At 34.8% G+C, this 15,563-nt stretch overlaps 1 protein-coding gene across 1 annotated transcript; it reads right to left on the bottom strand.

Annotated features, from left to right (window-relative positions):
* Nucleotides 1-1,218: 1,218 nt before the first annotated feature.
* LOC144254282 (olfactory receptor 52D1-like) lies at nt 1,219-11,755 on the bottom strand. Its single transcript, XM_077797290.1, has 3 exons — nt 11,746-11,755; nt 8,471-9,416; nt 1,219-1,270 (listed from the first exon to the last, which is right to left on the bottom strand). The coding sequence occupies exons 1-3, from the start codon at nt 11,753-11,755 to the stop codon at nt 1,219-1,221; spliced, it is 1,008 nt and encodes a 335-aa protein (XP_077653416.1).
* Nucleotides 11,756-15,563: the final 3,808 nt, after the last annotated feature.

Below are 15,563 nucleotides of genomic sequence, written 5' to 3'. Positions count from 1 at the left end.
ATTCATCAAGCAAACTCTTCTCAAGTTCAAGAGTCTAATAGACCAACATACAATAATCATGGGAGACTTCAACACACCTCTCTCACCACTAGACAGATCTTCCAAACAAAAGTTAAATAAGGAAACTATAGAACTCAATAACACAATTAACAACCTAGACTTAATTGACATATATAGACTATACCACCCAACATCAAGTAGCTACACTTTTTTCTCAGCAGCACATGGAACCTTCTCAAAAATAGACCATATACTATGTCACAGGGCAACTCTTAGACAATACAAAGGGGTAGAGATAATACCATGCATCTTATCTGATCATAATGGAATGAAACTGAAAATCAATGATAAAAGAAGAAAGGAAAAAGCAAGCATCACCTGGAGAATGAACAATAGGTTGCTGAGTGATCAATGGGTTTTAGAAGACATCAAGGAGGAAATTAAAAAATTCCTAGAGTTAAATGAAAACACAGACACAACATATCGGAATCTATGGGACACATTGAAAGCAGTTCTAAGAGGAAAATTCATTGCTTGGAGTTCATTCCTCAAAAAAAGAAAAAACCAACAAATAAATGATCTCATACTTCATCTCAAAATCCTAGAAAAAGAAGAGCAAAACAACAGCAAAAGAAGTAGAAGGCAAGAAATAATTAAAATCAGAGCTGAAATTAATGAAATTGAAACAAAAGAAACAATTGAAAAAATTGACAAAACTAAAAGCTGGTTCTTTGAAAAAATAAATAAAATTGACAGACCCTTAGCCATGCTAACGAAGAGAAGAAGAGAGAGAACCCAAATTACTAGCATACGGGATGAAAAAGGCAATATCACAACAGACACTTCAGAAATACAGAAGATAATCAGAAATTACTTTGAATCCTTATACTCCAATAAAATAGAAGATAGTGAAGGCATAGATAAATTCCTTGAGTCCTATGATCTGCCCAGATTGAGCCAGGAGGATATAGACAACCTAAACAGACCAATAACAATAGAGGAAATAGAAGAAACCATCAAAAGACTACCAACTAAGAAAAGCCCAGGACCGGATGGGTATACAGCAGAGTTTTACAAAACCTTTAAAGAGGAACTAACACCAATACTTTTCAAGCTATTTCAGGAAATAGAAAAAGAGGGAGAACTTCCAAATTCATTCTACGAGGCCAACATCACCCTGATTCCGAAACCAGACAAAGACACATCAAAGAAGGAAAACTACAGACCAATATCTCTAATGAACCTTGACGCAAAAATCCTCAATAAAATTCTGGCGAATCGGATTCAAATACATATCAAAAAAATTATACATCATGATCAAGTAGGATTCATCCCTGGGATGCAAGGCTGGTTTAATATACGGAAATCAATAAATGTTATTCACCACATCAATAGACTTAAAAATAAGAACCATATGATCATCTCAATAGATGCAGAAAAAGCATTCGACAAAGTACAGCATCCCTTTATGTTCAAAACGCTAGAAAAATTAGGGATAACAAGATCATACCTCAACATTGTAAAAGCAATCTATGATAAGCCACAGGCCAGCATCATTCTGAACGGAGAAAAATTGAAGGCATTCCCTCTAAGATCTGGTACAAGACAGGGATGCCCTCTCTCACCACTTCTGTTCAACATAGTCCTCGAAACACTGGCCAGAGCAATTAGACAGTCAAAAGAAATTAAAGGCATAAAAATAGGAAAAGAAGAACTTAAATTATCACTATTTGCAGATGATATGATTCTATACCTAGCAGACCCAAAAGGGTCTACAAAGAAGCTATTAGAGCTAATAAATGAATTCAGCAAAGTGGCAGGATATAAGATCAACACGCATAAATCAAAGGCATTCCTGTATATGAGCGACAAATCCTCTGAAACGGAAATGAGGACAACTACTCCATTCACAATATCCCCCCAAAAAATAAAATACTTGGGAATCAACCTAACAAAAGAGGTGAAAGATTTATACAATGAAAATTACAGAACCCTAAAGAAAGACATAGAAGAAGACCTTAGAAGATGGAAAAACATACCCTGCTCATGGATAGGCAGAACTAACATCATCAAAATGGCGATATTACCAAAAGTTCTCTATAAGTTCAATGCAATGCCAATCAAAATCCCAACAGCATATCTTGTAGAAATAGATAAAAGAATCATGAAATTCATATGGAATAATAAAAGACCCAGAATAGCAAAAACAATACTAAGCAGGAAGTGTGAATCAGGAGGTATAGCGATACCAGACTTCAAACTATACTACAGAGCAATAGTAACAAAAACAGCATGGTACTGGTACCAAAACAGGCGGGTGGACCAATGGTACAGAATAGAGGACACAGTAACCAATCCACAAAACTACAACTATCTTATTTTTGATAAAGGGGCTAAAAGCATGCAATGGAGGAAGGATAGCATCTTCAACAAATGGTGCTGGGAAAACTGGAAATCCATTTGCACCAAAATGAATCTGAATCCCTATCTCTCGCCGTGCACAAAAGTTAACTCAAAATGGATCAAGGAGCTTGATATTAAATCAGAGACACGGCATCTGATAGAAGAAAAAGTTGGTTATGATCTACACGCTGTGGGATCGGGCTCCAAATTCCTCAATAGGACACCCATAGCGCTAGAGTTAACAAGTAGAATCAACAAATGGGACTTACTCAAACTAAAAAGTTTTTTCTCAGCAAAAGAAACAATAAGAGAGATAAATAGGGAGCCTACATCCTGGGAACAAATCTTTACTCCACACACTTCAGATAGAGCCCTAATAACCAGAATATACAAAGAACTCAAAAAATTAGACAATAAGATAACAAATAACCCAATCAATAAATGGGCCAAGGACCTGAACAGACACTTCTCAGAGGAGGACATACAATCAATCAACAAGTACATGAAAAAATGCTCACCATCGCTAGCAGTCAGAGAAATGCAAATCAAAACTACCCTAAGATACCATCTCACTCCAGTAAGACTGGCAGCCATTAGGAAGTCAAGCAACAGTAAGTGCTGGAGAGGATGCGGGGAAAAGGGCACTCTTGTTCATTGCTGGTGGGACTGCAAATTGGTGCAGCCAATTTGGAAAGCAGTATGGAGATTTCTCGGAAAGCTGGGAATGGAACCACCATTTGACCCAGCTATTCCCCTTCTCGGTCTATTCCCTAAAGCCCTAACAAGAGCATGCTACAGGGACACTGCTACATCGATGTTCATAGCAGCTCAATTCACGATAGCAAGACTGTGGAACCAGCCTAGATGCCCTTCAATAGATGAATGGATAAAAAAAATGTGGCATTTATACACTATGGAGTATTACTCTGCATTAAAAAATGACAAAATTATAGAATTTGGAGGGAAATGGATGGCATTAGAGCAGATTATGCTAAGTGAAGCTAGTCAATCTTTAAAAAACAAATACCAAATGACTCCTTTGATATAAGGGGTGTAAACAAGGACAGGGTAGGGACGAAGAGCTTGAGAAGGATATTTACAGTAAACAGGGATGAGAGGTGGGAGGGAAAGGGAGTGAGAAGGGAAATTGCATGGAAATGGAAGGCGATCCTCAGGGTTATACAAAATGTCATATAAGAGGTAAGGAGGGGTAAGTCAAGAGAATACAAATGGAAGACATGATTTACAGTAGAAGGGGTAGAGAGAGAAAAGGGGAGGGGAGGGGAGAGGAGGGGAGGGGGGATAGTAGACAATAGGACAGACAGCAGAATACATCAGACACTAGAAAGGCAATATGTCAATCAATGGAAGGGTAACTGATGTGATACAGCAATTTGTATACGGGGTAAAAGCGGGAGTTCATAATCCACTTGAATCAAACCGTGTAATATGATGTATTAAGAACTATGTAATGTTATGAACGACCAATAAAAAAAAAAATAAAAAAAAAAATAAAAAGTCTTTATTTTTAGTAGGAAGGTATAAAAAAATACTAATATAGTCTATGCAATCTGGCAATCAGGGATAATTTTATATCATAGCTTTCTGTTTATGTAATTTTGAATATTTGTATCACATTAGATTTCATAACTTTTATATCATACTCCAAGTTCTGTGTTGTGATATTAAACATATTGATTTCATAAACAATCAGAATAAATCTCATGTAAAATAATTTAATCATTTTAAATAACAAAATGATGAGAATTAAATTTTACCTAAACATTAATATGGAAAATTTGACCCCAATTTTGTTAATTGTAAAACTTGAGATTTTTGTCATTTTATATTGATTCTTTTTATTCTTCATGTACATCTTAAGCATGTATTTAATATAAATTACAGATATATATTGAGACTGAGAATTAAAAATTTGTCTAGTCCTTAAATGCATTTGAAATTCTAAGTAAATGTTGATGGCCAAAGTCATTTTCAACATGCAAATATCTGTCATACTTTCAATTCCAGACATGGATGGTCCAAGCTGAGGATGACCAAGGATTTGAGATTTAGTTTAGCTCATAATATGAATGAATGTCATTTATGCTATCTGTCATAATCATACATTCAATATCTTTTTCCTATTTTTTTAAGAATTTTAATCTTTAAAGTAGGCTGCAAGTACAGTGCTGAAGTTCTATGCATTGGTCCTAGGTGCCAGAAATTTCTCATGTGCCTTATGGAGAAAATAAGTTTGTTAGATAATTTTCATCCTGAAATGGGTTACAGTTCTTTAGAATATAATTTCAAAGGTAATCCAATTTGTTATCCCAGAAAAGAAAGGAGGAGTTCACTTACTTGTATATGAGGCCTATCTGGGACATATTAAAGCAACATTTATCATGTGTGATAGAGATATGGGAAAGCTATGTTACATAAAATTTGCTGGAGGTCATTGTTTCAGACTGAGGCCTTGCACAAGGCAAGAGTCTCCCAGAAAAAATAGCAAGGTGTCACTTGTGCTAAGTGTAGTATAATTAAGTGAAATGCTAATAGGAAATCTTCAAGCAGGTCAGTTTCTCCCACAAATTAGACATTCATAGCAACCAATAAGAAAAGGACCAGTTGACCTGACCCATCAGCATAAAGAAGTCCCTTTCTTTGGACCCTTACAAGGAAAGTAAAATGATCTTAACCAACTCAGTTCTTTGTCTTATTCCGTATTCTTGTTCCTGCTCAATCTGCTCTACAAACCCAACAGTTCCATTCTGCCCAACAGAGTTCCTTCTGTTTTGAGACAGGATGATGCCCAATTATTGGATCACTAATGAAAGTCAATTATATTTAAACTAAATTTGTTGAAATTTGCATTCCTATTGGATGAATAATATGGCACATTTGTGTATTCTTGAGATATCAACCACTAAAAATCGGTGTAGAGTACCGCTTTGTTGTGAGGTCGGAAGACAAAGTCATTTATATTCAAGTTAACCAGGGTTGTAATGTGGCTAATTATTATTATTATTATTATTTTGGCTGATGTATGTGACTGCAGGTTTGAAGAGGTCATAAGGCATGAAAAATGACAACGTTCTAACAGAGGCAGCTTCTGCCTATAAGAACACAGCAGAAGGATTTATAAAATGACTGCTAATTTTTTCACAGGCTAATTCTTCCACTTTTGTGGAAGAGCAAGTTTTCAATAACGAGAAGATTGGTGGATCATACCAGAATGTTAGCTAAGTTCGTATAGAATACAAGTGCTCCCTTGAGTGCCTGGCAAAAAATCAGATTGTGTGATTTGTTTGTAAGAATAATATACTAAATGAGATATTCTTCATAAAACATACACCTAATATAAAGTTATACTTTGATCACTAGCGAAAATACTATGATCGGAGGCTCATATGAATCGAAAACTGTAATGAATAGTTCCATATATTTGCTAATGAAGGATTCAAGTGATTTTATAGAGCATAATTACTATAAGCAATGAGAATCGACTTTGAAATTGTAAATATACAAGTAGGTATATGTCTATGGGCAGAATTGCTCATACTTTTAATTTCTAAGAAAAATTGTGCATAGTTACAGGGTACAATATGATGTGTTGACCTGTGTATACATTTTAGAATAGCCAATTCAAGCTATTTAATATGTAAATTGCATTGTACTTATTACTTTTGGAAGTTGAAACACTTCTGATCAGTTCCCTTAACTATATTCTAGTATCAATATATTGTGGCTAACGATCCTCCTCATGGGGTACACAGGATTTCTTCAGTTCATTCCTCCCACTTAAATATTGCATTTATTTCATCATGTAGGCTTGGCCCCAGGTCTCTAGTCTCTTGTTATCCTATTTTCCTGTTTCTATGATCTATGCTTCTCCAGATTTGTTATATGAGAACAAGCACTATAGTCTTTCTGTGCCTTGATTAATTAACATAATATCCTTTAGGTTTATGCATGTTTTTGTAATGACAGTATTTATTTATTTTAGTCTGCTTATAAAAATTGCATGGAGAACCTTAAAGCATGAGTGACAGGACACTATTCCCACTGCAGTTTTGTCTTTTCTTTAGTTCCATTTGAACACATTCATGTAGCATGTGGTTTTTATGTGTCTGAGTTTCATCACTTAACATAATGCCTGTGAGATTTATCCATGTGAAACAACAGAAAACAAAGAAATGCACAAGACTTAATAGAAATCAGTGAGAAAGAATAGTTATCTATTAATTAATGACAATTTGGCCAATAGATATTTTACAGTAATAACATTTAAAGAGGAGTAGGGTAGTGAATTTAATAGATTAACAGAATATTATAACTGGAAAAACAAATTGGGAAGCTACAAAAGCATAGTTCAAGAAGGAGGGTGAAATAATGAAATCTTTAGAGGAACTGATAAAAGAAAAGATCATCTTTATTTAGTAACAGTATATGTTGAATATCAAATTACATACTGAAGAAAGGAGGTTAGTTAAAAGGTGAAGAAAAAGAAGTGTGTAAATATGGCAGTATGTCACAAAGGTCTAACAATGACCTACTGTCCTGTGTGATGTTGATTTAGTTCTAATCCTTCCTATCTCTCTCTCTCTCTCTCTCTCTCTCTCTCTCTCTCTCTCTCTCTCTCTCTCTCGTTTCTGATATTTCCCACACAATTTTTTTGTTTAGTTTTGTTTTTGAGAAAAGAACAGTTTGATAAAGAGTTGTACTTGGAATACACCTGTCTCAGCACAATGTTTGCTACAACTTTCATGCACATTAGCTAAAGAGGAACTTGAAGTAAAAATGACCTGCAAAAATCCTAAAGAGAATAGCAGACAACATATCAAAATACTTTCTTTGTTTTAGTAATTTTTGATATATCACTCCCCAGAATGCTGAATAGATTTCAAAAAGTTTAGGTATCCAGGAAAACCATGAGAATATAAAATATTCAGAGTCATATAATTAAAATAGTCAAATATCATTCCATATATGCTCCTATTAAATAATTTACATTGCAGAAAAATAAATATGATCATCTCAAAATTTAAAATTTCAGAGAGAGACACTGAAATTTTATTATCACTGAAGAATTTAGCATATTTTCCTGGACATATGAAACATAAATGGGTCAATTGCAATTGGTCTTCAAATATAGAACAAAATTGATGACTAAGTAAGATCTCTAAAAATAGTTAGAGAAGAATAACATAGGAATAAGCAGAAATCTAAACATAACATCCTAGTAAGTACTAAGAGGATTGTCAGAATGGTTCACGAGCTAAGAATGGTGATATATACCAGCAGCGTCAATTACTGGGGAGGATTGCAGACCAGGCTAGGCATCATAGGGAGACCATATCTTCAAAAAATAAAACAAAATTAAATTAAAATTTAAAAACATTGAGAAAAAGACAATGATATATTCTGGCAGACTCCTGTTTTTAATTTTTCTGAACTTAATCCCTAAATATGTTCAGACAATGATTTCTATAATTAGAGTAAATAAGTATTAATGTTAATTCATAATATCATATACACTGCATGTCAGCCAAAGTTATTATATTAAAATAATTATTATTGAGAAGAATGATGTGATTCTCATTTTAGATTAAGGCCACGATTTACTTAAGAACATTACTGGTATGCTTCCATAATTGACACATCTGTGACAAAACACATTGTCTTTGGATAAATCATTTCCTACAGAAAATCCTTAGTCATCTGATAATGAAAAGAGCAGCTTAAGGAATAACCACACATTCTAAGACAGATAACACAGCGTTTTGTTTTTGTTTTTGTTTTGTTTTGGGGTACCAGGGATGGAACTCGGTGACACACAAACACTGAGCCACATCCCCAGCCTATTTTGTATTTTATTTAGAGACAGGGTCTCACTGAGCTGCTTAGTGTCTTATTTTGCTGAGCATGACTTTGTGCTCACAATCCTCCTGTCTCACCTCCCAAGTCACTGGGTTTATAGGCATGCACCACCGCACCCAGCTAACAGTGTTTTATTCAGATATTAATCAAAATTAAAATTCTTCAATACAGAGGCTTTCAAAAACTGAACATTTTAAGAAATCTGTCTCGTATTCTCTTAGTCCTTACTCCATAAATAATGGGGTTCACCATGGGTGGGACAAGAAGATAGATGTTAGCCACAAATATGTGGACATGAGGAGCTACTTGGTGCCCAAATCTGTGGGTGAGAAAAGAGAAGAAGGCTGGGGTATAGAACACCAAGATGACACACACATGGGAGACACAGGTGCCCAGGGTCTTGAGTCTGGCATCCTTGGATGGGAGGCGGAAGACAGTGTGGAGGATGAGCACATAAGAACAAATGATCAGTATGAAGTCCACTCCTCCAGTAAGGAAGGCAACAATGAGGCTGTAGGCTCTGCGGATTCGTGTCTCAGCACAGGCAATCTTGATGAGGGCCATGAACTCACAGTAGGTGTGGGAAATTATGTTGGTTCTGCAGTAGGGAAGCCAACGAAGCAGGAAAGGGTGAGGACTGAGAAGTGTTGTACCCCAGAGGACAATAGCTAGACCTATTCCTCCTATTACACTGTGTCTCAGAATAGCTGAGTGTCTTAATGGATTACAAATGGCTACATAGCGGTCAAAAGCCATGGCCAGGAAGAAGCCAGACTCCATGGTGGAGCAAGAGTGAATCAGGAATACTTGAGTGAGACAGGCTTCAAAGGGAATCTCTCCATCATGGAACCAAAAGAGGCTGAGAAGTTTGGGGACAGCTGTAGTGCACACAACAAGGTCAGCGGCAGCCAACATGCAGAGGAAGAGGTACATTGGCTTATGGAGGCTGGGATCTGTCTTGATGATGAACAGAAGTGAAGAGTTTCCCAGGAGGGTCAAAGGGTAAACCAAACAAAAAGGAATGGAGATCCAGATGTGAGCAGCCTCCAACCCAGGAATGCCAATGAGAACGAAGGTCGATGGATGGATATTGGTTTTATTGTATGCTGACATCACAAGGATCAGACATTCCAGTTCTTCTCATGGATGTTTTCTCTAAACTGAAAAAATAACAATTTATATATTTCTCAATAATTTATAAATTTTACAGACTGTCAAAGAAAGCAAATTGTAAAGCAATGTGGGTCATGGAGTAATTACCATACCTGTGAATATTGAGATAGAAATTGTTCTATTACCTGTAGAGTCAGGTTCAATTACAGTCAATCTGCCTTGAAAAGAAAGTAACAGGAAAGGATGAAAATAGTGCCTGAAGGTGCTGTCTACACTGAGGATGAGGATGGAAGAACCACTTGTTCTTATTGACATGTACCAAATCATGGGAATCTTTTTTACCTTTCCCAGATTAACTTTAATCATTTTTACAAATACATAAATGTTGATATTTTCACTGATATATGAATTTGGAATTTGATATATGAAATTGGGAATTTATAAGTACTGATATACAAATGCTAAACACGGAAAAAATCTTTATGTACCAAAAACTATAGAAAAATACATATATTAGAATTTTACCATGATCCAGGAGAATTAAATTATCATGTTCCATGATACCAATTGAGAATTAAAGAATGTTTAAGAGTCTTACATTTTTAGGAGTAAGAGAGAGTGTAGTTATAATAGTGAGACAGGAGGAAAGTTGCAAATAAAGAATTTATTTTTGGGGGGAGGGCGGGGGTGGTGGTAAAATGGTAGTTTACATACATTCCAAGCAACAGTGTATGGCTTTGAGACAGGACAACCAACACTGAGCAGATGTGTCATTTGTAGAATGATCACCAGGGAGGTTTACTCACAACTGCATGAGACTCATCAGGATGTTAACAGGAGAAGGCTGACACAGTTTTTCAGGAAATAAACAAATCATTGTACATTAATGACTCTCCTCAGGCCACACAGTTGTTGGTTACTCTTGACATGAGTTTCTATCACTTCCTTAATTTATGTAATTAGTTAAAAATCTTGCTCTTGGGTAAGTGCACTCTGCACCTAAGCACCTACTAAACTTAAGCATGTACCTAAGCATCCACCTAAGCTTCAGTTCACAATTTTCCCTTCTCCACACACTTCTGCATTTCGTGACAACATTTCAGCTCCATACTGCAATTTGCTTATTGCACTAGTTCCATTTCTGAGAAATGACTTTTAGAACTACATTTTTTTTTGAATCATGTAGGCCCCTTAGTAGATTGTCTTTTTTTTAACTTTTATTTTCAAGAAATATGATCAGTGCTGTTCCAGACACTCTTTAATTGCTATTATAGATATTTATAATTATGGAGTACTGATGATCATGAAAAGCAACTCTTTTAAGTCATTGTCCAAGGAAGTCAGTGTTGGAATATGTACAGCACACTGGGATGTATTGAATTGCAATGATTTGATAATTTTAGCTACTGTTTTTGAAGTTTCACAAAGAAAGTTTTGGCTTACTCTCACTATTTGAGTGTCAGAGTCTCTTTCACCCATGGAAACAGTGTCCACGGAGCTTTGGAAGTTCTGGGGATGCCGTTACTTATCCAGGGCTATATTAGAGAGAACAAGAATATAAGTAAATCAGATTACTGGAATTTTGTAATGATACAATAATTATGATCAAATAGTATTTTTCAGAGTAAATTTATTCTTTTACTTTTAGTTTTTTCATCAAAGAATTACAGGAATAATTGAAAACTGGAATGATTTTGGAACATTTATAACAACAGCAACAAAATCTCTTCCCTCATGTTTGTTTACTATTTTTTTGGGACAAAGAATTTTAACTCTTAGTTATTAAAATGCTCTTACTTTTATCAAACTATAATTTAATCATTCAAAATGACTAAGAGCCAACATCCTTCATAAAAGTAGCAGTTAAGTTAAAAATTTGTGCTACCTTTATGTTATGGTGCACTAAGTATAACTGAAAATAAAAAGGTATATTTATCTGAACTGATATGAAGGATACTAAATAAAAGTAAAAATTAATTTGGTCTGTTTAATTATCAGAATATACATATAAATATATATTTATGGATAATATAATTACAATTAAACACAAATTTTTAGACACAAAAAGAAATCTAAATGAATACACACACAACATAGGAAAAGTCTAAAATGTGTGATAGGTAGAAAAATCATAGACAACATATAATCAACCTTTATCATGATTAGGCTTTTCTTAATTGTCAGCATGTATTCATGATTACCCCTGGTGTTTAAGATAACAAAATAAATAATGCAGAAATACAATTGGATAAATTAAAAAATGCAAACCAAAGCATTAGGACAAGATGTGGCCTCTCATGCTTTTGTAAAATATTACTAAATTTAAATAAACATTGAAACACATTCCTCCACTTCTCTCCATAGCAAACTGGTCACTTTCTGACTAATTGTATTAGTAACCTTGTGTCTTTGTTCTGCCTGGTACTTTCAAACATAAAAACATATAATAATTATTTACTAGAAATGAAGATTCTATTCACATATCAAATTCCTCTGGATTATTTTCCTAGATACTTTGGATGATCATGGAAACCCTCCTTGATGTCCCTATAGTAGGTGTACTTACCTGTCAATTATTTTTTCTCATATTGTATTTTATATCTCTTCATGTCTATCTCCTTTTTATATTATATATTCTTGCTGAATACAAATGATGTTTTTCCATACTTTTTTTTATTCCAATGAGTTAATAAATAATAAAGGGGAAAATAATAAAACATTTTATCATTGTAAAAAATAATTTTAGAATGAATTTAAGGTAATCATTCTATGATCACTATACAATTTTTGGTATAAATATTATATAGTCTGCAAAAATCCTCAAACACTGTATGTGCTAATAGTTTTCTGATACTAATGTTAAATCTGAGATATATCCGGGATCCTCTCCAACAATATAAAATTCATTTAGCACTTATTTTTTGCTGACTCCATCTTGGAGAAATTAGTAGGGAATGAAGGAGAAGAAACTTACTTATGATTTTGGAGATTAATAAAACAAATTGTCTATAATGTTTTTTATCCATCCTGCATCCCTTACCCATGTCTTTAAGAAAACAAAATAATATAAACCAATATGCATTGAGCATCTATTAGATATTATGTTATTTGTACTGTTGGCTGTTCCCCATTTTGTCTTCAAGAAGATAATCCTACTTATGGCATAGATAAGAAAAGTAGCTAAAATTATCCAGTTGGTTTCCCATAGCTGTTCTACTATCAATTAGTGGCTCTGACATTTAAATCCAAGTAATTATGAAGTTTTAATGCTTTCATTAAACCCTCAAATATATGTACCCCAGAAGGTTTTGTAAATGTAAATGATATAAAGCATTGTTCACTGCTTTCAGAAGAATGAATTTTGAAGAAAATGTATGGATTTTTAAGGTTTGCTCAGCACATTCTCTTATATATCCCCTTCCCATCATTTCCCACATCAGTCTTTCTCTAGTATACTAAAGTATAGAAAAACCCATGTACAAATTTATTCTTAAAGAAAGTTGCAGCCCAGTCTCAACCTATAACAGACACCATTGACTGTATGATAGAGGCAGTCTATTCAGGGTACCCCCAAATCAATGGTATTTTCTATTCCTAGAAATCTTACATATATCTGCTTTTCAGAGCTGGCTGCTTTCCAACTACCTGACTATTGTCCAACTAGCTCAGACTGCAATGAAGAGCACTGTGCCCTGCCTTACCTCACTAGGGATCTTTGTGGATCAAAAGACCTCCCACGTGATTTGAGCAAATCTTATGTTCTCCCAGGACATACAGTTTTTTCTGAATGAGCTCAGTCATAGATAGTTTCCAGGTGCCTAAGGCTCCCAAGGGCCAGGAAGTGAAAGGCTTCCCCAAGGTGTCAGAGAAAACCCCATTGAGAGTTGCAGATCTGAGTTCTGAATGCAGCTTTTATGTTTCAAGTCAACATCTAATAACTAGAGAATCTAGGAAGGGGGAGAGAGTGAGTCTTCCCCATTTGTCTCTGGAATCTTGCCAGGAGGATTGCATAGATTCAGAATTGTTGGTTCTTAAAATTACATATATATATATATATATATATATATATATATATATATATATATATATATAAAGAAAAGTCTGGCTCAAACTTTTGTTTAAATGTCTTTTTATTTTTAATAGAAAAATATAAAGAATTTATTAAAATAATTCATACAATCTTTGTATTCACATACTTTTGAATATTTAAATAACAATTTTTATAACATTATCCAAGGGTTGTATTGTGATCATTTTTAATTTTTTAAAAAAATTTTATTCTAATTTGTTATATGACAGCAGAATGCATTGCAATTCATATTACACATAGAGAGCACAATTTTCCATATCTCTGGTTGTATACAAAATATATTCACATCATTCATGTCTTCATAAATGTACTAGGGTAAAGATGTCCATCTTATTCCACTGTCTTTCTTACACCCATGCAGGCCCTCTCTTCCCCTTCCATCCTTTTGCCATATCTAGAGTTCATCTAATCCTCTCATGCTCCCCCTCCTTATCCCACTATGAATCAGCCTCCTTTATCAAACATTCAGCATTTGGTTTTATGCTATTAGCTAACTTCACCTAGCATTATATTCTCCAACTCCATCCATTTACCTGCAAATGACATGATTTTATTCTCTTTTATTGTTGAGTGATATTCCATTGTGTATATATACCATATTTTCTTTATCCATTCTTCTACTGAAGGGCATCTAGGTTGGCTCCACAGTTTAGCTATTATGAATTGTGTTGCTATAAACTTTGATGTGGCTGTGTCCCTGTAGTATGATGTTTTTAAGTCCTTTGAGTATAGACTGCAGAGTGGGATAGCTGGGTCAAATGGTGGTTCCATTCCCAGTTTTCCAAGGATTCTCCATACTGCTTTCCATATTGGCTGCACCTATTTGCAGTCCCACCAGCAATATATGAGTGTACCTTTTCTCCCATATCCTTGCCAACACTTATTATTGTTTGCATTCATAATAGCTGCCATTCTGGAGAGTTTTAAAGTAATATCTATCATGAGTAATAAAGATGTGGAAAACATGGGTTATATAAAATTTGTTGGAAGTCATTGCTTTGGACTGAGTTTCTACACTAGGCACCAGTATCTCCGAACAAAATAGCCAGGAGTCACTTGTGCAAGTGTCATGGAATCAAATGAAATTATAATTAGAAATCCCCAACAGGTCAGTCAGTTTCTCCCCAAAAAAGGGCATTCATAGCAATCAATAAGAAAGGGACTAGTTGACCTGACCTGCACCACAAAGAATTCCCCTTAGTTTGACCTTTACAAGGAAAGTTGATCTTAATCAACTTATTTTATTTTCTTTCTTTTTTTAAATTTTTTTTTAAAGATAGAGTGAGAGAGGAGAGAGAGAGAGAGAGAGAGAGAATTTTTAATATTTATTTTTTAGTTCTCGGCGGACACAACATCTTTGTTGGTATGTGGTGCTGAGGATCGAACCCAGCTGCAATCATGCCAGGCGAGCGCGCTACCGCTTGAGCCACACCCCCAGCCCCTTATTTTATTTTCTTGCTCCTACTCAATCTGTTGTACAAACCCCACTGTTGAACCCTTCCCAACAGAAATCCTTTTGTTTTGAGATGGGAAGATGTCCCGTTATTGGATCATTAATAAAAAACAATTAGACCTTTAAATTTATTGTCTTGAAAATTTCCTTTCTTAATGGATGAAGATGAGAGCACATTTCTTAACTCTTGATATTTAAGCTATTGAACCCAAGGGTAGAGGACAGTCTTGAGGTTAGAAGACACAACTATTTTCATTCAAGTTAACCAAGGTTGAAAAATATCCAAGTATTCTTGGTGGTGCAGCTGGCTGCAGTATTCAAGAGGTAAGAATGCATCAAAAAATGAATAATGAAAACCTTCCAATAGAGGCAAGTTCTGCCTCTCAGGACACTGCAGAAGAATTTTTAAAAATGTCTGCTAGGATCACAAGTTCAAAGCCAGCTTTAGCAACAGTGAGGCACTAAGCAACTCAGTGAGACCCTGTCTCTAAATAAAGTTCAAAATAGGGCTGGGGATGTGGCTTAGTGGTTGAGTGCCCTGAGTTCAATCCCTAGTAAAGCCCCAAAGAAATGCCTGCTAGGTTTAAAAAAAGAAAAGAGATATGTGGATGAGTATATTTTCAATGT

The sequence above is a fragment of the Urocitellus parryii genome, chromosome 4, assembly GCF_045843805.1.
Source record: "Urocitellus parryii isolate mUroPar1 chromosome 4, mUroPar1.hap1, whole genome shotgun sequence".
NCBI classification, from domain to species: Eukaryota; Metazoa; Chordata; class Mammalia; order Rodentia; family Sciuridae; genus Urocitellus; species Urocitellus parryii.
Note: the sequence above shows the minus strand (reverse complement) of the source record. Positions and strands in the feature narration are given on the sequence as shown.